Here is a 27878-nt window from a genome sequence, read left to right on the forward strand (position 1 = left end):
CAGTATACAGCATTACATAAAAGCATAACACATCGTAAAAGAAAGGCAAAGAGCTAGTCCTCTTCCGAGAGTTCTTCAAGCACTGATCTGAATTCATATTGCGGCATGCAGCACTTAGCTATGGATCCAGAGCACATTCCAGAAATGCATCGTAGTCCTGAAATCCTGATTGAAATACAACTTTTTTATCCACATCCGTCTGTTCATGGGATAGTCTGTCACTCTGTGCTATCCATTAGTGGCTTTGAAATGGCTTACTTTGTGGTAGCAAAGCAAGAGTCATCAACTGAAACTGAATGGCCTTGTGCTGAATTTCCTTCGAAGAACAGAATTGCCTATTGCTTGATAAGTCTAGGACATAAGCTGTACAATAGTATGGATTGTTACCTGCCACTTACCTGTGGAGCGCTTGAATGGGTTAGTGTGCTGGTTCATCAACTCCAAGTATAATATTTAATGCTTCCAGTCTATTAAAGTTAGTGCTGTCAAGCGATTAAAAAAATTAATCTTGATTAATTGACTGATTAATTGTGCTGCAAAACAATAATAAGAATACCATCTGCAACACGAACTACAGAACACAAACACAACACAAAGATGCAGGCAAATACACAGTGTATAGCAGCACAAACACACAGAACACACGCACACAGTGTGTAACGTTGCAGATACACATATACTTGTAGGCTACTGCTGCTTTTATGCATTTTGTCAACAAAACCTAGGGAGCATCTGCGCACAAAATGTGTTTTATTGACAGTTTGTTGAAAAAACTCAGCAGTTTCACTGACAGCTTTCTGCCTCTGCCATGAGGCACAACGCTGCTTTTGACGCATTCTGTTGACAGATAAGCTTTGTGGATGCTCCAGGGGGCCCTGTGTCAACAAACAGGGCTTGTAGTTCAGTGGGCAGCCCTGTTTGCTGAGCTTCTGGTTGGCCCTCTTTCGATCTGCTTTCGTGTGTGGATGTGATCTGTTGACAGAAGTTCAGTTGTTAGAACTGACTGCTCTGAAAAAAAAAACCAACTTCATTTTTTAAAGCACAAACAAGTGACTAATTTGCCCAGGAATTCTATCTCCAAAAGAGCCCATTGGAAGATGAAGGCTTTTGATGGTTCAGTAAAATGCACCAGCGACTAACGGATGCTGTCTTGGTGTAAGCAATCATTTACAGGCTCAGAAATGACACTGGATGTCATTCATTCAGAGCTAGAAGGAACAATGTAATTAGAAGTGTTCAGTGACATTGAAAAGATTCCTTTCTCTTGCATAAAGTATCAGACATGCTCCTCACTGAAGTGACACATGAAGACTGTCGTGTTCTGGTTATTGAGTGACTTGACTGGGCATTGTTTACGCATCTCAGCTGTATATACGTGTTAATGTGCAACACAATCTTCAGAATATTTTGTACTGTTATCTGTGTGAAGTAAATTCAAGTAGAGGATACTTTAATGATTTAAAAAGTTATAACACTAACTGTTTTTCCATCTAGTACGTACGCTGGGAAAGGACGTATAGCAAATTTAACTCTTGGTTTGCTACACCTTCTGACAAATACTCTGATGTACTAATTAAAAGGTGAAACTTATTGGCTGTGGCCTCACTGGGCCAAAATTTAGAAATGGCCATGCTAATGGCCAAATTGGAGGATACTAATGAGGTGCTGAAATGAATATTCAGCACCTCATTAGCGTGCTGCCGACTGAGGCATTTCGAAAGTGCCACTTTCGATCATGTGTGGCTCGACTGAAGGGGAGTCCGTTTCAGTGCCTCATTAATATACTCTGATTTGGCCATTAGCATGGCCATTTCGAAATTTTGGCCAAGTGTGGCCACAGCCGTTCTGATCACCATCATGGCATATAGAGCTAAATCGGCATCAATTCTGCAGCACTGCTTGTTCTGGAATTTTTCTTGGTGATACTTGTGGTGATGAAGGTTGTGAAAACAGGTGCTTTTCTCTGATGTGTTTAGAGTCACAAATACTCAGGGATGCTGAATTCAGCTGTTATTCACAAAGAAAAAAGGTAGAGGAAGGAAGGGCTATATTTTTAGGATTTCCGACTTGCTATCAAATGATGATGATGATGGTTTGAATAATCCCGGCAGATGTTCTGAATCATCTGATCATGATGCATAATTGGAGCACAATCATGGAAGGGTATAAACTGTTCAGGAAGGACAGGCAAGGGAGAAAAGAAGGAGGAGTTGTGATGTACGTAAGAGAGCAGTATGATTGCTTAGAGCTCCAGTATATGGATAGAGGAAAGCTAGTTGAGAACCTTTGGGTTAAGCTTAGGGGCAGAAGCAAGAGAGGTGATGTTGTGGCTGGTGTCTGCTATAGACCAACAGATCAAGTAGATGAGGAAGATGAGTATTTCTTCAAACAACTAAGAGAATATTCCAAATCACAGGCCCTGGTTTTCATGGGAGACTTTAATCACCCAGACATTTGTTGGGATACCAATGCAGCAGCACACAGACAATCCAGGAAGTTTTTGGACAATGTTGGGGATAACTTCCTGGTACAAGTGCTGAAGGAACCGACTGGGGACCATGCACAGCTTGACCTGCTGCTCACAAACAGAGAAGAACTAGTTGGAGAAGTAAAAGTAGGTAGCAAGCTGGACTGCAGTGATGACTAAATGGTAGAGTTCAGGATTCTGACACAAGGAAGGAAGATGAGCAGTAAAATACAGACCCTTGATTTCAGAAGAGCGGACTTTGACTCCCTGAGAAAACTGATGGGCAGGATCCCCTGAGAAACTAATATGAAGAGGAAAGGCACTCAGGAGAGCTGGAAGTATTTTAAAGAAGTCTTACTGAAGCACAGGAACAAAGTATCCCAACGCACAGTAAGAAAAGCAAATATGGTAGGCAACCAGTTTGGCTTACCAGGGAAATCCTTGGTGAGCTTAAACTCAAAAAGAATGCATATAAGAAGTGGAAACTTAGACAGATGACTAAGGAGGAGTACAGTTGTCCCTCAATTATGTGAGGGTTGTGTTCCCACGCACCCTTGCATAACTCAAATTTCATGTAGGCTTTTCCCTGGCAGAATTCATGTTCTGCAGCTTGGGAAGCAGCAGTAGCACCTGGTGCTCTTTAGAAAGGTAAGTCTTGGAGTTGGGGGGGCAGTTAGGTAGGGGTAAGCCTGGCTGTGGGTTGGGGCTGTGGGAGGAGGGCAGGAGGGTTAAGCCTGGGGTGGGTGAGGGCTGCAGGGGGGAGCAGGGGGTGAAATTGAGCCAGAGCCACATGTGACGGATTTGAACTGGGGCTGGGCGGGGAGAGGCAGGGGGGTTGAGCTGGAGCCACATGCTAGGAGTGGTGAGCCAGAGCTGTGTGGGGAAGGGGTTGAACCAGGGCCGAGGAGGGGTTGAACTGGGATGGGGGTGGTGACCCAGAGCCACACACAGGGGGTGAACAGGACTGGGTGGGGATAGAGGGGTGGTTTGAACCGGGATCACGTGTTGCTGGGGGTGGGGTTGAGCCAGGTTTGGGGGAAGTGTGATTTTGAGTTGCACTTAACTTGCGTTAATGCAAGTTAAACGCAATTTGAAATTGCCCGTTTCAAGGATTTACTGTATAAATATATGGCTGGAGAATGCCAGGGAGTAATCAGGAAAGTGAAAGCACAATTGAAACTGCAGCTAGCAAGGAATGAGAAGGGCAACAGGAAGGCAAATGTAGCGCCCATCATTAAAGAAGGACAACGCAAGGAACTATACACCTGTCAGCCTTACCTCAGTCCCTGGAAAAATCATGGAGGGGATCCTCAAGGAATCCATTTTGAAGCACTTGGAAGAGGGGAAAGTGATCGAGTAGTCAGTATGGATTCACCAAGGGCAAGTCATGCCTGACCAATCTGATTAGCTTCTATAATAAGCTAACTAGCTCTGTGGACATGGGGAAGTCAATGGATGTGATATACCTTGACTTTAGCAAAGCTTTTGATATAGTCTCCAACAACATTCTTGCCCATAAGTTAAGGAAGTATGGACTGGATACATGGACTGTAAGATGGATAGAAAGCTGGATAGATGGTCAGGCCCTGCGGGTAGCGATCAATGGCTCAATATCTGGTTGGCTGTTGGTTTCAAGTGGAGTGCCCCAAGGGTCGGTTCTAGAGCCCATATTGTTCAACGTCTTTATTAGTGACCTGGATGAAGGGATGGATTGTACCTTTAGCAAATTGATGGATGACACTAAGCTAGGGGGACAGGTAGATACGTTGGAAGGTGAGGTTAGGGTCCAGAGTGACCTAGATAAATTGGAGGATTGGGCGATTCAAAGAAATCTGATGTGCTTCAACAAGGACAAGTGCAGAGTCCTGCCCTTGGGACAAAAAAATCCCATGATTGTTACTGGCTGGGGACTGACTGGCAAAGTAGCAGTGCAGCAGAAAAAGATCTGTAATAACAGTGGATGAGAGGCTGGATATGATTCAACAGTATGTCCTTGAAGCCAAGAAGGCTAACTGCATATTGGGGTGCATTAGGAGAAGCATTTCCAGCAGATCTAGAGAATGTATTATTCCCCTCTATTTGGCACTGGTGAGGCCATATCTGGAGTACTGTGTCCAGTTCTGCACCCCCACTATAGAAAGGATGTGGATGCATTGGAGCAGGTTTAGTGGAGGGCAATGAAAATGATTAGGGGGATAGAGCACGTGACCCGTGAGGAGAGGCTGTGGGATTTGGCCTTGTTTAGTTTGCAGAAGAGAAGCATGAGGCAGCCTTCTACTTCCTGAAGCAGGACTCTACAGAGGACGGAGAGAGGCTGTTCTCAGTAGTGACGGATGGCAGAACAAGGAGCAATGGTCTGAAGTTACAGAGGGGGAGGTGTCGGTTGGATATTAGGAAAAACTATTTCACTGGAAGGGTGGTGAAGCACTGGAATGCGTTCCCTAGAGAGGTGCTGGAGATTTTTAAGCCCCGGCTTGACATAGTTCCGGCTGGAATGATTTAATTAGGGTTGATCCTGCGTTAGGCAGGGGGATGGACTAGATGACCTCTTAAGATCCCTTCCAGCTCTAGGATTCTATGATTCAGTCATGCAATGAAAATTTTCAGAGCTCAAATAAACAAATTCAAGTGTTGAAAGAAATGAAGAATCCATCTCATTTTCCAGAATGCTGATGATTTTTGACAGAGTACCAGAGGAAAAACACTTAATTGATATAGCTGGGATGTATAATCTAGGTTGTGTTGTTTCAGTGAGGTACTCAGTCTAAGGAAGAATAACCAGCTGTTTTTAAATAAAAATCACAGGTGCAAGTTTCTCTTGCTGGCCTTAATGAGAACTGATGAACAGACTGCTGCACCCACAAGTTTTTTTCTGAAGTCAACTCAGTAGAAGTTGCTACTGTTTGAGTTGGACAGGCCGATTTGAGAATCCCCTTCTTCCCATTGGTTTTCCCATTTCCCATTTGGTTGTGGGAAGAAGAGGCTTTCAGAATGCGGGGGGTCATTTTGAAAGGCCCCTGGCTACACTGGCAGTGCACATTTCGAAACTGACACTTTCAAAGCATGCGTAGATGCTATTATGCTAATAAGGTACTGCATATTCATAGAAACACCTCATTAGCATCTGCAAAAGTAGCTCATTAGCATGCGCCCTCTGAAAGTAGGGGTAGTGTGACCACAGCCTTTATGTTATAAATGTCCAGTTCATTCCAATAAATATGCGCAGTGGCAAATGTTTTTATTCAGGGTTCACTTAATTATTCTGAATGTTGGGTGAATTTGGTGTTTTGTACAATTAAGGGAGAACTAAGAGTGCTGTCTTGCCCATGTGGCTCCTCTAATTGATCTCAGAACGCCTGCTGTTATTGGGGGGTAAATATGATAGAAGTGACCCAACCAGAGTTTTCATGACCCGGAGAACTATCCACAAAGGCACTGGAATGGTAGCAGCAAAGTTTTGTGAACAAAAGCCCCTGGAATATATCCCAATCTATTAACCCCATAGGAAACTGACTCTTCCAAATACCAGTAGCATGTTTCATTTATCCAGGGGGCAAATTCTACCTGGATATGTAAGTTCATTAACTACAGTGAGATTCCACAGAGCACGGTTTGGATTCATTATGCATGTGTAATATGACAAAGAACTCCATCCCCTTTACAATGAAGAATGAAGTCGTCTTTGAGGGCAGTGCCACCCAGCCAGTCCCAGGCTTAGTCTGATTAAAAGTGTTTTCCCATGTCTGGGGAAAACCAGGTCCCATTTCTGCCTTTTGTACTCACACTTAATAGCACCTTACTCTGCACTATGCTGACTGTATTCTATTTGCTGATGGGTAGGAGTGCTGCAGGTTTTTGCAAATGGCTCTGTGGCCGTATGTGTCATCCATTAATATCCACATTTTGGTGTATTGAGAGTGTAAATCCCCAAAAAGATTTATTCAGGTCATCAGCCAGTAGCCATATCTTAGAATAGAAAAGAGAGTGATGGTAAGACAATGATCTCTGAAAGAAACCTTCACATTAAATAAATTAAATTAAAGATCATTTTCAGCCCACATCTAGATGACTAAGACTAGATCCTGATGCTGTTACTCACGTAGCCATGCACTCCACTGAAGGTAGCTCTATTGAAACTAGTGAAACTGCTTGGAAGTTAAGTATCGGAGGGGTAGCCATGTTAGTCTGGATCTGTAACAGCAATGAAGGGTCCTGTGGCACCTTATAGACTAACAGAAAAGTTTTGAGCATGAGCTTTTGTGAGCACAGACTCACTTCGTGCATCTGATGAAGTGAGTCTGTGCTCACGAAAGCTCATGCTCAAAACTTTTGTGTTAGTTTATAAGGTGCCACAGGACCCTTCGTTGCTGGTTGGAAGTTGTTCAACATAAGAGTATCACAAACGGACCCACAGAATAACCCTTAAATAAAACTTTCTGTACTTATGTTGCAGTAATATTTTATAAACAGTTGCATGTCATTCTTAAATCCTCTCATTCACCAGCGATTCTCAGTACCTGACCCTGAGGATGGGCAATAAAGTCATGCTATTGCTCTTGTGTTTATATTGACATCTGTGTATATTTTATCTCACAGAAACAGCTTACTTGTGAAAACTGCTTTATTAGAATTCAAGAAGGGATGTTGAAAAGAATTTTAACCCCTCCAGGTCTTAGAAGCCTTTGAAAACTTATGGCAGGTCTTTCATTTACGCTGTGCACTGTTTCTCTTTCTGTTCTTTTTTTCTTTTCAGGGAAACCCAAAGGTGTTATGCTGACCCATGGGAATGTGGTTGCTGATTTTTCAGGCTTTCTGAAAGTGACAGAGGTGAATACCCTGATCTATTCATACAGTGAATTTTTCAGTTTCAATTTCAAGGTTATTTTAAATTTATCTAAGCTGTTGAAATATCCTGGAGGTGGTAACAGAGTGAAATCTCACCTTGGGGGCCCAAGCTCATGAAATGTGACCAACACTAAGCCATTATGACAGTTGACAGCTGACTCCTCAGTTACAGGTACATTCACTTGGGGCCTGCTCCTGTGAGATGCTGAGCACCTTTGGAGAGCACCCTCAATTCTAATTCAGACAATGAGCTGATTTTGCAGTATTGGGCCCGTGGTGATGGGCAAAGAACCTCAGTAGAATTGTGACCAGTGCTTAGAACTTAAAAAATGCCTACAGACTTCCCAGTGATGCCCATAAACCAAGCCACAGAGAAAATCAATTTCCCATGTATTCCTTATTTGTTTGATAGCCTTTGTTCATCACACAGTATATATAAAGTATATAACCTATGCAACATATTTAAAATGTTATAAAAATAGTTTATATTTATACTAAAAGCATAATTTATTCCATCCTGTGTTTAGAATGTAATCAATGTGACATTGTGTTACATATTTTTTTTAAAAATAGAAAACTCCCAGTTTTTATATGTGCAGTACATTTAATACAATGCATAAACGTGCATTTGGAAACCAGGCTTCCTGCATGGGAAACTGCATTATTACAGTACTAATTAATCATTAATCAGACTAATACTTAAATGATGGAAAGAATCTACTTGTATATGGTACAAGGGCCATTGGCTGAACCATTATTATTAAAGAAACAGTGTACTGATAACGCAACCACCTTATTACAATAAATCTGAAATTTATTCCTGGCCAATGCTGTAAATATTCCTGTTTCAGGCTTGACTCTACAGAGTCCGAGATTTAGTCTTACTTCTGCAAATACTCACGCATGTTGTGGAGAGTAATCCACTGAACTCCTTTAAGTGCCTGTAAAGTTGAGGTTTCATTAATTATCACCATAAAGTGTCACTGAAACAATTCACAGAGTAAACACACCCTGCAAGCCACACCTCCAGCTTCAATGGAGATTGAGGCTACTTAATATTTTTGCAGAATCAAGCCAGGAAATAGGATTGCTTACATTGATTTCAAAGGGTATTGGATCAAGACCTAAGACTGTCATTGGCTGGAAGGCAAACAATTTGTGTTTTGGGGGGAAAAAAACAGAAAAAATGTTGCACCAAAGGTACAAAATATTTCCTTTTTAGCAAAACTGAGAAAATACAACTTTTCTCCAGTGCTGAGACTGTTCTTTCATAGCTGTACCTTAGGAGATAAGTTTCAAGAAACATTTGCAGGTAGACTGAAATAGCTCAGCATCTTAGTCTCCTGTACAAAAGAGAATATTTTGACTGCCATATAAAAGTACAGGTGAAATAAGACACTGTAATTACTAAATTCTTACCACATTTGACCTCAGAAAGTGGCAGAAAACGTGCCCCAGAGAGAGTTAACCTCAATATTCCTTTCCATGGGAAAGCAACTTAAGTGCATCTGTTATTTTGCATCTTGGGTTGACAGTTACAGAAGAGTAATGGGAGTGCAAAGTGGATATGAAAGGATCCCCATTCTGACTGAGCAGGGTTTTACACCCTCTTTGCATTGGCATACAAGGTGCCACATAATGGATAATCAAGCCATCAATCTCTGTAATTTCTGTAATATGGCTTTCGCTACAACTTGAGAAACTTTTATATAAAGACATTACTGTATTGTTCTTTTAGCTTTTCTTCTCATGCATCACGTGAGGCTATGGGTTAAATTCCAGTCTAATAAGACAAAATAAGAAATCATAGCAAATCAAACATATTTTTCTTCTTTTTATAATTTATTCAACCTCTTGCTCCTCCCCACCGCTCACACATCTGTCTCTGGGGCACCAGTAATGTAGATGCTTAAAACTGAGAGAAACACTAACCAAAAATAATATATTTTACAGCTTACTTTCCAACATATTCTGATTAAAATCAATAATTAACCTGATGCAAAAGATGTAAACCATCTTTCAATCTAATGCTTTGAATCTGTAGCTGGATGTGCACAGGTAGTCCTTCTGCCTCTTCAGAGCTCAACTGACTTCAGTGAGGATACACATGGGCAAAAGAGGTCATCTATTTGAACCCATTTGCAGGATAAAGGCTGCAGTTCGGAGGAAAGCACCCATCTCTATATAGGATTAAACTTTTGATAAAAATTTTCTGTTTAATAAGTCCACATCTTCAAACCTAGACACCATGGCTAGGACCTAGACTGTCAGTTGTGTTAAGGTCATTTCATAGTGGCAGGGAAGCACAAAGCAACTTTCAAGCTGCCCAAATGGGATGTCTCGAAGAGTCCACCAAGATGAAGGAAGGCTGGTGTGGCCAGCTTTATGCAATCCCTGGCTAACCCCTGGCTCATGTCAGGGTTGGCTGGATGAACAAGGAGGTGTTCCAGGAGCAAAAAGATAGTTGGAAGTTGAACAGAATGTATCCCCACCCCCCCCACCCCCAGCCAGCAGAGCAGTCCTGGGGAACCATTTGTATTTACACTGGGGGCTACTTTGGCCCTGGCTATTCCCCGGTATTGACAGACCGACCTTCTCTTTACCTCAACTTGCAGTAAGGCTGAGTGAAAGTGTGAGTGTGTACTTGGCTCAGCTGAGCACTGTGCCAGTAATAGTCACCTCCTGAATCTGGGTGCTTGCAGTGCCCAGACACCCATTTTGAGGCAAATGCCAATCTGCGCATGCAAATCTTTATTTGGTCGCCTCACTTTAAATGTCTACGTAGGAAAGTTGTGTTCCTTGGTGTCAGCATCTGTTTGCAGTATGAGTTGCAGAATGTTCTTGATAAATAGACGCTTGTGGTGGGGAGAGTTCCCCATTGCTCTCTGTGTACATCCTTGAGCGCTTTACTACTCCTGCTAACTTAGCTTCATTGATGTTGTGGCCTAACGCTTCGCTTTGTATGCGCTCTCTCTCTTTCTCGACTATCTTTACCCTTTTTCTCCTCTGGTGCCATTTTTCTTTTTATTGTTTTATGACTCTCTTGTTGTCTTCCTGTCAGTGTTTCTTTCCTTTCTGTCTCCCATGCCCTTCACCTGCAGAAAGTGATATTTCCGAGACAGGACGATGTGCTCATCTCCTTCCTGCCTCTGGCTCACATGTTTGAAAGAGTTATACAGGTAAGAAACCTGTCTGAACTGACGAGGCCTTGTGGGGCTCCTTGTGTTTTTCTTCCAGAGTCAGTGGTTTCCTACTTGTGAGGATGTACTCATTTCCTATTTGCCTTTAGCACACATGTTTGAGAGAATTGTACAGGTAAGAGCATAGTGTCAGTGGAAGTCCTCTGTTTCCTCACTAAACAATAAAATAAATAAAATCGTAAACCTTGTGTAACCCAAACACGCTTTGGGTGTGGTACACTGTCCCATCTGGCAGTACTGAGACCACTTACAGAGAGTCTACTCTACAGCCTTAGCTAATAGTCAGCTGACTTTTAGCTCATGTGGTAGAGGCTCATACGCTAAGCTCCAGAGTATGCAGGTTCAAGTTTTCCTGCAGACAACTGCGGTCTGCTGGCATTACAATACCAAAATACTCCACAATATACTATACCCTAAAACAGATTATACTCCAAAAGCAATGCGGATGTAGACTCTGATCCCACTTGCCCAGGTAAATATGGAGCAACTCTAGTGGACTCTCTGAAGTATAACTGTGAGAATTAAATGGCACTCGTCAGAAATAATTATCTCTTTTGGGAGCAAATGATATCTCTTATTTGAAAAGCTGTTCCTCAAAAGTATTATAAGACCAGTAATCATGGTGGTTTAAATAATATTGCAGATATTCTTTATCAGCATCACTCTTCTCTATGGGGTAAATCAATTTGCAGAAACTGAAAAGCGGGAGGAAACCCTCAAAGTAGTTCTTGGCAAACCAGTGTATCATGCAGCAAGGGGAAGCCATTGTCTCCTGGAAATAATAACAAGTACTGATTCATGCCAGCCCATAGAAGTGACTTCACATTCTTTTCAAATAAGGCATTCAATAGTTTCTGTTACAGCTCCTGTTTTGTTTAGGAGGTCAGATTAGATTATCAGAAGCTGAGTCTACATGAGCCGGCTACTTCAAAGTAGTCGTGCCAACTTCGAAATAGTGCCCGCCACGTCTACACGTGGCGACCACTATTTCAAAGTTGAAATCGATGTAAGGCGGCAAGACATCGAAGTCGCTATCCCCAACAGGAGATGGGAATAGTGCCCTACTTCGACGCTGAACATCGAAGTAGGGCACGTGTAGACGATCCGCGTCCCGCAACATAGAAATAGCAGGGTCCGCCATGGCGGCCATCAGCTGAGGGGTTGAGAGACGCTCTCTCCAGCCCCTGCAGGGCTCTATGGTCACCGTGTGCAGCAGCCCTTAGCCCAGGGCTTCTGGCTGCTGCTGCTGCTGCTGCTGCTGCTGCAGCTGGGGATCCATGCTGCCTGCACAGGGTCTGCAACCAGTTGTCGGCTCTGTGGATCTTGTGCTGTTTAGTGCAAGTGTGTCTGGGAGGGGCCCTTTAAGGGAGAGGCTAGCTGTTGTCCCAGAAGTGCTAGTCCAGCCTGTGACCCTGTCTGCAGCTGTTCCTGGCACCCTTATTTCGATGTGGGCCGCTTTGGCGTGTAGACGCTCCCCTGCAGCGCCTACTTTGATGTAGTGCTGCCCAACATCGACGTTGAACATTGACGGCACCAGCCCTAGAGGACGTGTAGATGCTATTCATCAAAATAGCTTATTTCGATTTCGCTACATAAGCTATTGCGATGTAGCATACCCGTGTAGACGTAGCTATAGTGGTTTCTGCTGGCCTGAAAGTCTATGAACTAAGGATTGGCCAGTACTGTGAGGTTTGGATCTAGGTTCAGTTTTCGGTCTAATTCCCAAAATTCATTGGAGGCTCAGATTTGGGTTGATGCCATTTTTAAAATCAGTATCTGAACCCAAACCTCCCAATTTTTGTTTTGTTTTGTTTTTGTTTTTTGAGATTTTTATATTTGGAATTCTGTGTTGGGCCTCACTCTAATAACAGCTATACCAGCCTTAAGTTACTTTCCACCATGTTAAGAAACCTGGACCTTGGAAAAATGTGCTTCATAGAGGATTTGGAGAAGAAAGATCCAATATATTTCTAAATGTAAATCTCATTTTCATGTTGTCTTGTGACTATGCAACAGTCTTTTCTTCTAACATAAATCAATGTAGCCAGCAACTGTTATCAAAAACATAGTTTAATACAGAGTCAGTTGATGAAATTACATAATCAATGTTAAAACAACTTGAGAGCAACTGAGTTGCACAGGATGTTACTTCATTGAAGAGGTGAGTGTTTGCCTGCTAATCATTCTGTAACTAAAAATATGCACTGCCAACATTCCCATTACAAAACTTTTTTACAAGATTGATTTTCCAAACACTTGTAAAAATCATCTTTAAAATAACCATTAATTTTTGGAATAGCAAATAAAATAGATTTTACTGGCTTCAGACATTTTCATACATGTCTAAATCTTATAAATAAAACTATTCAGGCCCTTAAGATTACTCTTTAAACCTCAGTGTTTATACTACTTAATTTTTAAAGTGCTCTCATTGCATATACAGTGACTAATTTTTTCCATGTGGCTCTTTAATTATTTACTTTAAAGCTTGCTGCACAGCAGTATAGTATTTGGATTTGACAAGTCAATATTTCTTAAACTCACAAGCTCCTGTTGATTAAATTCCTGTGGTTTTATAGTCTCTACTTTAGAGTAAACATTTACAGGCCGCGTCTACATGTGCACGCTACTTCGAAGTAGCGGCACTAACTTCGAAATAGCGCCCGTCACGGCTACACATGTTGGGTGCTATTTCGAAGTTGAAATCGACGTTAGGTGGCGACAGAGTGTGAGGTGTCTTTGACTAGACCAGCTTGTGTAGGGATGAGGAAAGCTTAATCAGAGCCCTTATACAGTAAACCCTGGCTGTAGCAGACCCTGTTTTACTGGACGTTGGTAATAATGGATGTCCACTGGCTTCCCCCCGAGAGAAAGTAGAGTACAGTAGTGTACTCTACAGTACTGTAAATAGCAACTCACCAGAGATGCCACCAGTGCCCCCTGCGGCTGAGATCGCCGTAGTCTTGAGGTCCCTGGCTGTGGCTTGGAGAGCTGCTCCTGCTATGTGCCCCTCCCCGCAGCTGAGATCCGCAGTGGTGGTCCCAGCTGCAGGGGGAAGAACACAGCAGCAGTGGCACCTCAGAGCCAGAGGAGCCGCCCCGCTTTCCCTGAGTGCAGGCAACTTGGAGCCTAAGGAGCCACCATGCTCAGGGCAGAGCACAGGCGACTGGGAGCTGGAGAAGCAAACCCTTGGAGTAGACCCGCCAATATAACAGACTTTTGGTTTTAATGGACACCTCTCCCCCCATTAGTCTGTTATATCAAGGGTTTACTGTGTATGGATTAGCTGCATAATTCCTGTTAACTCAGTAGGAGTTGTACAGCTATTCCCTCGTTATTTTGGAACTATAAAGCTTAAGTAGTTGCGGGGGGGGGGTGTAGGTTTACAGGCCAACTCCCAATGACGTCCAAAGGGAGAGTCCTGGGGGAATTCTGCAATTTTACTATGGCTCTAAAGACAACAATTGCAGAATTTCTCCAGGACGAAATGGGAGTTGAGTGCCTATTCCTTGTTGTCTTTTGTGTCCTGAAAACTTCCTCTCGTACTAACAAAAAAGCCAGAGGTAAGTAAAACTAGTCACTCACTAATAAAATACTACAAGGCTTAGATATTACTGAATTTTAGCAATTCTGAAAATACATAGTGGGACTTAAGAATTTAACTCTCCACATTTGACATGGCTAGCCGGTAGCTTTTAATTAAGGTTACTTTTTCACAGAGGAATAGCTTCTTTTCTCCAAATGTGTATCTCGTATGTGACACAGACTGGGAGCTCTGATTGTTTTCCCTCTTTGCTCTCTGTCTGGAACTCTCCCCTCTCCACACCCAGGCCCTCGTGGCTCCATATTGCACTCAGAGAAGGAAACCTTTGTAGGCCAGAAGGCTCAAAACTGGCATAATGCTTTCTTCCCCAGGCCGAGCAGATACCTTCATAGTGTTCCAAGCCTCAGCAACAGGACAGCGCATGGCCCTGTGCTGGGAATCACACTTGGATGTTCCACCTTCTGGATCTCCCATTTGTCATTCGGTTAGCTACAGATTTAAGCTCCCCGCAAAGGAAATGTTATAGGAAATTCTAACATCTGCATGAAGATAGCTCAGAAGACATAAAAAGACATGAAGGAATCTCTGTCAACCACAACAGGGCTAGGCTAGCACAGTGATTTCATGAGTAACTAAATATTTCTGCACCCCCCAAATCAGAGGTGAGTCTAAGAAGATGGTGTCCCAAGAACATGAAATCACAGACTTGTCACCAGTGCATTCACCTCAACCAGGCCAGAATCCACTGTCACCCCCACAACCATACAAAGAGCTGTCTTTGAAGTGTGCTCCTGTGCAAGACAGTTCCCCCTCACCCCCAGTCCCCAGTCTGATACAGTAGTTCTGGAGTGACCATGTAAGAGAACCGTGGAATCTGATTAAATGATTAAGTAGTAAACAGATTTAATTGTGGATACGGGAAGGTTGTATAGTATCCCATATGGTAAGAATACAAAAAGCAAAAATAAGGAACTTAGGGTGAAAATTTCAAAAAGACCTGGGAGAATAAGCCCCATGGAGTTCAGTGGGACTTTTATTGCTAGAGAAATCAGGTGCTTTTGAAAATAGTGTCTTGTAGCTTTCATCCCATTTTCTCCCACAAACTACTAAATTCTGTTTTCTAAACATGAATACTAGGTAAAGGATCTATGATCAAGGACTATACTAAATCAATGCATTTGTACCCCACTTACTATTTTGTTTAGTTCTTTTAAACCCAAATGGCAAATACAATTTCAGGAAGGCATCTTTAAAATAGGGATAGGAGGGTTTTGCTACAGTGATTAAAGGCAAAGGGATAAGTATGCTGTTTTTCCCCATCACAGTCTGTCGTATATTGCCAAGGGGGGCGAATTGGATTCTTTCAAGGAGATATCCGTCTCCTAGCAGATGACATGAAAGCACTGCGTCCAACCATTTTCCCTGTTGTGCCACGGTTATTAAATAGAATGTATGATAAGGTAAATCTCATTTATTCTGTTTGTAGCCATACAGTCAATAATTGTCTAGTGCTTAGAGACTTCTCATAAGTTTGTCTTTTCCCAAAACTCTTGTACACAGTAAGTACATTTCACCAGATACTCAGCTGGTGTAAATCCACATAGGGTTTCTGAAGTCAGTGGAGTTGTGTTAGCTTATACCAGTTGAAGACCTGGCCCATTGTGTATTAAAGTGAAATTCTGTGCATGTAGGTCCTGCTCCTGTTCCCATTCCCATTGCACTCAATGATGCCATTACCAAAAAGTTCATTGGTACAGGATCTATGAATCAGACTTGGATTGCTAATGCAGGGGTCAGCAACCTCCAGCACGGGTGCCAAGAGTGGCAAGCAAGGCAATTTTCATCCCCACTCCTCCCCTCCCATGCATCCGGGAGGTTGCTCAAAGCCATACCACCTGTTCATTAACAAAAGACCAAATGCTACCAACCACCACCTAAATGGTAAAGCTATGCATCTTAATTTTTTTGTTAATGAAGCTGTTGTAAATAGGAGTATTATTGATGTTTAAAAGTATCACTGGCACTAGGACTGTACAATAGAGGTCAAATTTCGGTACTCAGCCTCGGAAAGGTTGCTGGCCTCTGTACTAAAGTTTCCTCTGCTTTTGAGCCACTTATAGTCCTCACGCTCTGATGGCAGTGACAGGAGAGATTTGATAATTAGAGAAGAGCTTAAATATTACAAGCTGAAGACTGACTATTGTGTCTAAAAATGCTTCATGATAGAAGGTCATGTGAGAACTCTGTGGAAGGTATTTAAGATGCAAGCATATTTAGTTGGCATGTTCAGTGTATTGAGAACATTTATTCAAAAGTCAGAGCTAGGTCTAAGGCAAAAACTACTGATCTTAACTTTCTGCAATTTCAGGTCTATTTAGATTTGCAGTTCTGGTTTCTCATTGTTTAGCTGGTATCAGGGACTACTGGTACAGAGATCTGGTTTGGGTTGGTGTCTGATAAAGCATAGATAAAACTGGCCACCATCACCTCAACAAATAGCAATATTTGTGCTAGCTACCAAATATTCCTAGACTGCTCAGTCCTTGAACTTTATCATAGTTGCACCTAATAATGCATATAATAGAAATTGTGCAGAAACGCTGATCAGATAAATATAGTCAATTCCTCTATTCTCCACTTCTCTCCTCTTTTGTTTAAGGGAAAAGTATGTTTCAGAATAGATTGTAACAAACCACAATTGGTACACCTACAACTGTAGTTCAGTAGTCTTAATTATACTGCTAGATAACAGTAGCTTCACTGACATCATTAGAGTGGTGTCTGCTTTGTCCAGTGGTAAATCTGAGCCTGTGACCTTAATTATAAGGATATTAATACATCATGTTTTCTATCTGACCTGTGTAATCTTTTATGCCATCCTGCATTCTCTTAGATATTTAGCCAAGCAGATACTCCATTGAAACGTTGGCTTCTGGAATTTGCTGCAAAGCGTAAAAATGCTGAAGTTCAAAGTGGAATCATTAGAAATGACAGTTTGTGGGATAAACTATTTTTCAATAAAATCCAGGTAAGAACTTAGGAAAAGTGACAATATAGCTATTGCTCAAGAAATGGTTGGAATGAAAAGATGCAATTTTTCTGTTAAAAGTTTTTAAAAATCAGTGGAGTCAGCTTGGTTGATCTGGAAACAGTGGAATTAAAGGAAGGAAACCAGAGAAGAGAGCTTTATTTTATTTTATTTTATTTTATTTTTAAAGAGGCATTAGTTTAATCTCCTTATTTTTTCTAAGACTTTTGGCACTTGGATGGAATCCATCACTGTGAGCACAGCACATAGTTGTCACTATACTTTTGCTTAAATGCTGTGTTATGGACTTTTGGGGTGCATAACATGAAACCAGAGATGGTGAAGAGGAAGCAGAACACTTTGTAATTATGTGTAAGGTCTCAGGAGTCTGAGCAAATATCTCATTATTACTATGTACCAGGCATAAAGAGCCAAAGTGTCTGCTTCACAAGAGTTAGGTCAGCAGAAAATTTTACCTACAATGTTTACCTTTATGTTGAACTTCAATACCTACTTGGTATACCTAAACCATTCCAGATGAGTCTCTATAAAACAAGGACTCACGATATTGGGCATGAAGGAAGGAAGAAATGGCACAAAAACTAGTAGTGAAATTCACACAAAAATGGGTTTAACAAACTTATTTTCTCTGTGGCTTTTTGCCTCCTTAGCCATCCAGACTCTGAGTTACAGAGTCTTGACTCTGTGCATTAGGCATGTTAATCAGATAGAATTGTGGGGTTTTTTCCCATGGTACCTCAGCAGCAAATACCAGGTATATATTAGTCACAAACTTCCTCTGGCTCTGCAAGCTGGGAAAGTATTTTTGCTGAAAACATTTAGGCCTGCTCCAAAATCAATTGAAATATTCCCGTTGATTTCAGTGGCTTTTGGATTAGGGTTTTAGCATCCCGAACCATTTTCCCCCTAGCATACAAGGCTGTAAAAGGAAAGCGTGTGCATTTAACATGCATCCGAACAAGAAGGAAAGGAAAACTGAGTATCTGAGGGCCTTCTGGAGCAATCAGAATGGTCCCATTGTTTGCCACAGGGTACATCAGTAAAACATGATATGCTCTATCATAATCACAAAACTAATTAGCATAGCCATGCAAGATCTCGCTGCCGGCAGAATCTGCTTCTGGCAGTAAACAGGCTGTGTGGTTGTGCCCCTGCCAGCAAAACCCCCCCTCTGATGCCAGCCCCTTACACCTGCTGTGGTACCTTACGCTTCAGGCATAAGGGGCTGGGGACAGACGGGCGGCTTTGCTGGCAGAGGCCCGTCCACATGGCTTGTTTACTGACGGAAGCAGCTTCTGCTGGCAGCGAGATCTCGTGCGGCTATGCTAATTAGCTGTGTGTTTATGCTAAGGAGCAGCTATTTGCAATTGTGAGACTGCTCATTAGCATGGAGCTCCCGACAGAACAGCTTCATGTAGATGTGCTCTTTATGTTTAGCTAGCAAAACTCACTGCTCCTTTCAGCTGTAAACTGCTCACCCCATCTACAAAGATAAGTGTTCAAATGATGAAGACCAGGCATGTGTCTTTGTAGCTGTAAGGCAAATCAGGCTCTGCATTTATTCAGAATCCAGCAGGAATGAAAGTGATCTTCTGACCTCAAAGTCTAGAAATTACAAGAAATTCTTTGTGTACCTTTTTTGACTTTTAATATGGCTGAAAGGTGACAAGTCGGCTGATGTGATACCATGCATCACCATTAAAAATGGAGCAGAATTGTTTGGAGTTGTTCAGGGAGAAACCACCAAAGCACTGAGCGGAAAGTGAGCAAGAAAAGAATAAAGGTAGAATATTAGGGTGATTTTTGTCCAAACTGGAAAGTCATACAGAGCCAGATGGATGACTGGCTGCCTCTGTATAGAGTGATGAGGTCCCTCTTGAAGTCCCTACCAGCCTTACATTTTTATGATTCTGTGCAGGCACACCTCTGCCTTCGTGCCAGGCAGAACCGACTTTTGAAAGGGCACCATTTAGGCAGAAAACTCTTACCTATGCAGGGCCAATTGGAACCTAAGACTTCAGGACAACTATGGGAAATCCCTATTATTTATTTCAACATGGACTAGGCCAAAGCACATGGGCTTTTTGAGCTGTACTTGTCCAATGCCTAGTACAATGGCTTCCTGGTCCATGATGTGGCACCTAGCTGCGATGATGAGGGTTCATTGATTGATTGATTGATCACTTTCTCAGGAAGAAGGGCTGTTTCTTTTGGTGTACTTCAGTTAGTGTTTTTAATTTCAAAATGTTACTAAATGGGAGGCTGAGTTTTGTTCTCTCTTATTATCTAACAGGCAAGCCTTGGTGGGTGTGTTAGGATGATTGTAACAGGAGCTGCTCCTGCTTCTCCAACTGTGCTGGGGTTCCTTCGAGCAGCACTTGGATGTCAGGTACGCCACACCTACAGCTATCCAGGTGCACTGTTGCACTAGCTGTTCTAGTTAAGACATAAGAAACTCTGTATTTAAATAACATTAACCAACATCAACTGCAATAGACATTGTTTTTTTCTGAGCATCAAAGATGTGAATTGCAGGAGTGGGCTCAACCACAAAGATCAGACACAGCTCCAAATGCCTCAAAATTTAGAGGCATTTGGATCCAAGACTTTCAGTGTTTTATATAGAGAGGTAGCCAGTAGCAAAGTTCAGATCTGTGTGCAGATTCAGGAATATTTGGAGCTAAGGCTTGGTCCCATATCTGGGGTAGAGGAGGGGAGAAGATGAGTGGAGATAAGATGGTGTAACTTGTCAGTTTTCTAAAGAACTACTAAGAACTAGCATTATACACAGACAGAAAGAGGGACTGTGAAAACACAGACGTTCTGGGAAGAAGGTGCTGGCCACGCTAGTTATTGTATAATCCAGGAAGCCCAAGAAAACATAACTTGTCCAGCACACTGCTCAATTTGTTGGCAAAGCTAGTGGCCTCTACAAGTAACTAACAGACAAGCCACACCCTCCTCAGATGCCTGTACCTTGCCAACAAAAAGTTTCCAAAAAAATCCCTCTTCAAAACTTGATTTCACATTAGAAAGAATCTGGTTTCTCTGACATTGGTACATAATACTTTTTTCAAACAACTGCTATCAACACAACTGCCTTCTCTTCCCACTCTTTTCCACCATGTTATTCATTCATGATAATATAAAACAATGTTTCCTATACAGTGAGAACCAGAGCAACTTTCCCTGTCAGTCCACACATTGTATGTATGTAGTGTAGCCATGTTGATCCCAAGATATGAGCAAGATAAGGCGGGTGAGAAGGTAATGCCTAAATATTACATTTCCTGCCTTGTCTTTCTAGTCAGCACACTGGTTTAAATTTACAGCATTGTGCAACCAGCAAGGAACTGAACAATGTTCAAATCAAATGTAAATGTTAATCTATCATCAGGTTCAAAGCTGTGTGTCTCTTTGTCAGGTTTATGAAGGTTACGGTCAAACAGAGTGCACAGCAGGATGTACATTTACTACTCCAGGTGACTGGGCATCAGGTAAAAATTTATAGTGTCTCCTAAAAGGAAGAAACTGTGAGTATATTTAGAATGAAGTGGGCTGGAATAGCTATGGGATACCATGCAACACTTTGTCAGAGTGCTGAAGAATTTGGGTGAATTCAGTATATATGAAAGTGAGAGGTTAATTACACGAGCCAAAGAGAGGCAGAATTTGATTAGATACTAAGCTAGCTTCCCTCAAGAGATGTGGGACTATGTGTTGGTCCTGATCTGCAAAAATCACCCATACTTTCCACTTCTGGCCCACTTAGGCAGAAGTGGAAAACATACCCCTAAAAGGTACTTGAGTAAAAATGCCGCTGTGTTCACTTCTGGGTACTTGAGTACAATAAAGATGTGATATGCGTGCATGTTAGTGCACGTGTGTGTATTTTTACTCAAGTAGTTTTCCAGAGGGACACCAGTGACTTGTACTTAAGTATGCCCTCGCCAAAAGCAGCTGTACATTTTCACTGTGTTTGTCTTCATTTTGGTACTTTGGCCACCACATAATTAGTGAACATACATTCACAAATACATATTAAGGATTGTATGCTTACTTTCTTAAATCTGGTGGTCTGAAGCAGACTTCAGCCTGGCCACAGATGTGAAAAATTCCCCTAAAATGGCAGGTGCCAGAGGACCAATGTATCTTGTCTTTCATTGTGACCATTCCCTGGTACAGGCCTGAACACCTTTGTGGTCCTGTAATCTATGTCTGCCAGAACATTCCATTGGGGTCATAACTGTTAGCATAATTTGGAGTAGTTAAAGCATCTACGGTTTACTCTGGAGAAATTGGAAAAAAGGTTGAATTTAAAGCCATTGTGGCTGAATTTAAAGTCATAGTAACTCAAAGCCCTTGACTTTTCTAAGTCATCCACAGAACCGAACGTGGAGCTCTGTTATTAACAACTTACTCTGAGTTCAGTCTTTAAAAAAGAGACTGATTTAATTTTCTGTTGATCAGAAGAAGATGGTAAGATGCAAGGGTCCTTCATTGTTAGACTTTTAAAAATAGGAATCAAATCCAGACAGATTACAGGATTCTGTACACAGAACTGTATGCTTCAAGAACATTGCACTTCAGGAAGCTCGGCTAGAAAAGTGTGATGTCCTAATAATAACTTCGTGAGCACCATTTATAGACAGAAATGACAAATGACCTTTTAACTTTGATTTGCAGGTCATGTGGGAGCCCCTCTGCCCTGTAATTTAATCAAACTGGTGGATGTGGCAGAAATGAATTATTTTGCTACTAAAGGAGAAGGAGAGGTATTATTTCAAATATTATGTGAAGCCCCTCGGTAGTTAACTTTGTGAGATGGCTGTCATAAAAATCTATATGCCGTTCGTTACCACTTGTACCTGAGAATCCTTTTTAAGTGCCTCTTGTCATAGATGTGTTCTATATGCCAGTTGAGACATTCAAGTTAAAAAAAAATACAGAAAAGAAGTACAGATCAGAGACCAATAGAGCATCGTAGTGTTGATTAGAAATACAGGGTATTTTAAGAACCTCCAAGTAGTGCTACAGCTTGAAGGGGCTGAGAGTCCACATGAGCAGACGTACATTCCCAAAGAATCCCACTGACTTTGGTGGGATCCCAGAGAGAGATGAGTCACCTAAGTGGACCGCTTCACAAGATTGGAGCATAGTGTTATATGGATGAACTCATCCAGGCCTCACGTATCCTTACTACTGTGAAAACTCTTAGGCCTTGTCTACACTACCTCCCTACTTTGAAGGGAGGATGGTAAGCAGAGTGTTGGGAGTTTATTAATGAAGTGCTGTGCTGCATATGCAGCACTTCATTAAGCAAATTCCCCCCGCAGCAACTTCAAAGTTTTAAACTTTGACGTGCCAGCTTGCGCCTAGCCGCAGCTCACCCACCGGTATTTCAAAGTGCCCGAGGTACTTCGAAGTCCCCTTACTTCTCAAAGTTAGGATCTGATAACATGGATCCTTGCACCCATGCAGGGTCCTAGCGAGTTTCAGCAGGACTCTCTGCAGGAATATGTAGCTGTGTTAGTGCATCCCAGTGCAGGACTGGGATCTAAATTAGCATCTGGAGTCTCACAAAGGATGTAACTTCTAATACTTTTAAAGCTCATGAGGAGTGGTTAACTAAGGAGGTCAGACTCTTTAAGTTCCAGAGGTGGAAGTTCATGTTTTGCAACAAGTCCTGAGCTCTGTCACCAATGCCCTGTATGTACAGTTTATTCTAGGAACTTAGTGAGACATCCACTGAAGAAAATGGCAATACTTCCATTCACTTAAATGGGACCAAAATTTCATCCCGCATCTGGATGTGCAGAATGCAATGATGTGATTCAATAGTGTGCTCTTTATTCTCTAGTTATGTTCACAGCTTACCCTGAAAGCTCTGACACTTTATTCTTGATAGTGAATTTAGATTTTAATGAGAGGTGATGCAATCTTCACAACAACATTTAAATGTTCAAAATCTCAGGCTACATCTGCACAAGGGGCTTTTCGCTGCAAAACTGGGCTTTTGTTGGGAAAAAGCGTGGAGCCCCTACACACAGTTTGACAACAAAATGCAGCACATCTGTTGGCAGCATTATACCTCTCCTTGTTCAGGTATAACAACTCTCTCAGTAGCGTTCTGGCAACAGAACAGCTATGTGGACACTCCAGGGCCCTTTTGTCCACAGACAGGGCTTCTGGTTCACCAGCAGCCCTGTTCACAGAACTTCTGGTCAGCCATTCTGTCAAGAGAGGGCCAGGCAGTCTGGCTGCTCTCTGTCGACAGAGTGGATTGCTCTTTTAATCTGCTTTTTGTGTGTAGATGCAATCTGTTGACAGAAGTTTTGCCAGGAAATCCCTTCTGACAGTGACTTCTGTCAATAGAGGCTTCTCGTAGAGTGTTTCCTAGTTCCTGTTCGCTCAGTTTTTAGTGCAAAATACCTGCACTAAAGCTGTTTCATTTTTAGTGAAAATGGTCACATCTTTCAGGAAAATTGCTGTCTTTCTGAAAATATTTGGAAGGTTGTGATATCACATGAATTAGCAGGCTGTTGTTCTGTTCTCATGAAGTATTGTCAAAAGGCTATTGTAGGGCTCAGGAAAAAAAACAACAGAAGTTGGGAATATTTCACACTCAAAGTGACCATAGGTTTGCACTGTTTTGTTTTCCTACTTTACACTTACATTAGTTTATTTTTTTTTTTTAAAAAGTAGGCGGTAGCATAATTTGAAATATTTAATTTTCTTGGTGCTATCATATGAGAAGGAATCCACTCCTTAACAGCTTGGTGTGATTTCACAACAAAAGCTATGGACTTTGTCAGCAACCCTGACTCTTTTTCAGATATGCGTGAGAGGACCCAATGTTTTCAAAGGTTATCTAAAAGATGAAGAGAAGACAGCTGAAGTGCTGGATAAAGAAGGATGGCTTCATACTGGAGACATTGGGAAATGGTTACCTGTACGTACTGATCAGACTCTCAGTTCTTTTGTAAAGTATGTTCTAAGGTAGTATACTTATACTGTCAAGCAAATCTGTGTTTGTTTTGTGCATGTACAATAATCATCAGGAGTTAGTGCATCCTCTGAGTCAAATCCATGAACCTGTGTCCTATTTACAGAGCAGCTTCATGCCTCAGCAGAGCATAAAGAAAAGTTTCTTTAATATCACATTAACTTATGTAAGATATCAAGCAGCTTTGCCCCTCACTAGAGGCTATTTTAATAGCTAAAGACTATCACTCAACCTTTAATTAATCTTTGGAAGAGATGATACAGATCAGTTCAACTACTTCTGAAATCCAGCCATTTCTGTTGGTGGGAAGCTGAAATCAACTCACTTGTGTAAAGACCCGACAGCTAGATATTATTTGGTACAGAATGCCCTCAAATACCACTGACGTCAATGAGAACTGCTGGTTTGCAGCATTTGAAAATGAAGTTGTTTTCTACAGTTTTTACATATTTAAACTCCAGTAATATTTCATAAAGAATTGTCTAAACATGGGAAAAAATATTTTTAGAAATTATCAAATAAAAAAAGTCCTACCTGGAACAAGAGGTCTGAGGACAAATTCAAAACAAAGCCAGGAAACCTCCAAACAATATAGCATTTTCAGTATCTTTGGAGTTCTTTAAACAGCATAATTCTGGACCTTGTTTTACACATACAAATACATGTGCACTAATTATTTGTTCAGACTGAAAAGTGATAAGCAATTGTTGTAACTGGAATTGTGTATTTTAGATTGATCTTTTTCAAAAAATTCTTATTTCATTTTTGCCCTTCCAAAAAAGATGTGCATCAAAAACTTGTTAGTTTCCATGTATAAATGAGCATTTTATAGAAATGTCACAAAAAGCAACGTTTCTGGGCAGTGTCTGAGATAAAATGACAAATATGCCCACAAAGTATTTTTGGAATTTTTAAACAGTTTTTCTGACTACCAGAATAGCATTTTCCTTTCCTGTGTGATGATCCTGAAGTTTATCATGGAAATGTGGACCTATCCGTAAAAAGAATCCATCATGACTGACAGACTGAAAATACAACCTGTGTCTGAGACTATATGAAAAATATTCTTATGGTCAACTTTTGCAAGTGAGATCTTCAAGGCTGATTAAATTCAACCTTTGCTGACATGCAGTGGACCACTAATAAACCTTGGGTATGACCAGCTTCCTAGGTTCAGACACTCATGCACTGATCTTTGCTCTGCCTGGATAGCCCAGGAGGGGATTATCCATCTCCTCCCAGTTTTACGGTAGTCTCTCTAATGAAATGTAGAATCTAATGCATAAAGTATATTGTTGACTGGGCCTGTGTATAAAAATAACAATTTTGGTAACCATCATCTCTCTTTTCAACAGACTGGGACACTTAAAATTATTGATCGGAAAAAGCACATATTTAAACTTGCTCAGGGAGAGTATATTGTACCTGAAAAGATTGAGAATATCTACATCCGCAGTGAGCCTATTGCCCAAATATATGTGCATGGAGACAGTTTACAGGTAAAATGTAGAACATCAAAATAATGTCACAGCTAGACCCTCTGGTAGACAGGTGCTGGGCCTGGATCAGTAAATGTCACCTTTCTGCCTTCAATCTTCTCTTCCTCACTTCTGAAACTGGGTGCAATCTCGTTAGACCTACCAAACACTCAAGTGACTATATGTGGCTTAAATTTAGCCTCTAAAGTTACCTCATTATCCTTCAGTCCCTTATTACTCTCCTGTGTTGTGATGCCTACAAAACACTTGAAAAAGGTTAGGTTGCTGGTGTGCTGACACCATTGGCATCCATTTTTAGAAAGAGGGAACAGCAGAGCACTTGCTAGAGCTGTACTTGAATTCACAAGTGGAAGACAAGTGCAGGAGCCTTCCTCAGTAAGGTCCTACGTGGGACCTGCAATTTAGAGGTCTATCTGCCAAGTGCTTACTGAGGTGGCAGAACTATTCTCTGTATTAAAACAGACTAGTTAGGGAGATCTTTTCAAAGTAGCAGGTGTGAAAAATCTGCATTTGCACACGCAGAGGAGATAGCAACATGTGTAAGCATCCAGTTTACACATGCAATGGTTGGCATTTTACTTACCAACACGTATAATTTCAGACACCGCAACAACTAACACTTACCCCAATCATGCCATTGAGCCACACATCTCCATGACCCCAATATGATTTTCCTGAATGGTCAGAAATACATAAATGGAACAGTGATAAACAAATGGACCAAATTCCGCTTTCACTTATACCACTGCAAAAGCAACGTAACTTTGTTAGCTTCAGTGCAGAGTAGAATTCAGATTGCAGAATCTGGCCAATGTGTTTATTTTTTTTCTGACAAATATATTAACTGTCACAGTAGAGGCCTTTTATCAGAGGAGAAGAAATGTCCATCATAAATATTTCTTCATGAAATTTTAGCCAAATACAGAGTTTTAGTGAAATTATTAAACCTGGCAAACTAAGAGAGATTATATATGTACTGAAATATTTTGTGTTAAATATGGGTCTTTCTCAGCTGATATCTATCTATCTATCTGTCTACCTATGTATCTCTTCTATCTAATTCTTTTAAATGAAACAGGCCTTTTTGGTGGGAATTGTTGTGCCTGATTGTGAAGTCATGCCAGGCTGGGCAAAGAAGAGAGGATTTGAGGGAACATATACAGAGCTCTGTAAAAATATGGTATGTCCTTAAAAATAAATATCTGTGTGCATTTAATTAACAGTGATCTGTAATAGTATTCATCATTAGGAAATGATTGAAATAAAGGTATGCTCATATAAAAGAGAAGAGGCAAATCAAGCTTTTAAGCTCCTTAACTTTGTCATTTAGTAGCCTACTAGTGTGCATATCACACTCCAAATAAGTGAAAAAACCAAGATCTTTAGTTATCTTGCACCTGCAGATTCAACAGTGGTGTTTTTTTTTTGATAGGATGCTGAAAGAGATAGATCATTTGTCTCTGTCATTATGCCCATTCTTTTGAATGTTTCTGTGAATATATTATCAATTTTTTCTAAAATTAAACCTATGCAATCTCTTTTTAGACTTATATGAAAGGTAACACTTTGTCTCCTAGTCTACAATTACACTAGCAAGTTTTGCTGGCAAATGCATTTTGTTGACAGTATCTGGGCAAAACACAGCACTTTTGCTGGCAGTTTTGTACCTCAAAGCTTTGAGGCATACTGTTGCTATCAACAGATTCTGTCTACAAAAAGTAACAGAGAGGAGGCCGTGGTCTGAAGAAGTGGGTCTGTCCCACGAAAGCTCACCTAATAAACTATTTTGCTAGTCTTTAAAGTGCTATTTGACTGCTTTTTGTCTACAAAAAGGCTATGTGGCCACTCTGCGAGGCCTTCTGTCAACAGACAGGGCATTCGGACCAATGGGCAGCCCTGTCTGCTTTGTTGACAGAGCTGAGTGCTCATCTGATTGGTTTTTGTGTGTGGCTGCACTCCGTCAGCAGAAGTGACTTCTGTTGACAGAGTGCCATAGTGCAACCGTAGCCCTATTGTTTAAATCACCTGCAAAATTAAGAGTTTATAAATAATGCCAAGAAGCAAAGTTTAAGAAGAATATTCTGCGTTGGTGACTAAAGTTAGGTATTTATATATATAGACACTTTAACAAGCATATTGATTTTTAAGTGCTGAGCCCCAACTAATGTAATGAAACAGAGATGATTTAAGCCCCAATCTATCTATACACACGTAACTTTAAAATCATAACAATACCATTAAAGTTGATGGTACTATTGGGGCACTGAA

At 41.3% G+C, this 27878-nt stretch overlaps 1 protein-coding gene across 1 annotated transcript in view; it reads left to right on the forward strand.

Annotated features, from left to right (window-relative positions):
• The window catches only part of ACSL6 (acyl-CoA synthetase long chain family member 6), a 110522-nt gene that overhangs the window by 77149 nt on the left and 5495 nt on the right, over positions 1-27878 (forward strand). The window contains exons 10-19 of the mRNA XM_075009307.1: positions 7221-7294; positions 10550-10627; positions 15382-15516; positions 16950-17084; positions 19399-19494; positions 20530-20602; positions 21792-21880; positions 23941-24057; positions 25467-25610; positions 26689-26790. Of these exons, the coding sequence (XP_074865408.1) occupies positions 7221-7294; positions 10550-10627; positions 15382-15516; positions 16950-17084; positions 19399-19494; positions 20530-20602; positions 21792-21880; positions 23941-24057; positions 25467-25610; positions 26689-26790 (1043 nt within the window). The remainder of the gene's footprint in view (positions 1-7220; positions 7295-10549; positions 10628-15381; positions 15517-16949; positions 17085-19398; positions 19495-20529; positions 20603-21791; positions 21881-23940; positions 24058-25466; positions 25611-26688; positions 26791-27878) is intronic.

Source organism: Carettochelys insculpta, chromosome 15 (genome assembly GCF_033958435.1).
Source record: "Carettochelys insculpta isolate YL-2023 chromosome 15, ASM3395843v1, whole genome shotgun sequence".
Classification (NCBI taxonomy): Eukaryota; Metazoa; Chordata; order Testudines; family Carettochelyidae; genus Carettochelys; species Carettochelys insculpta.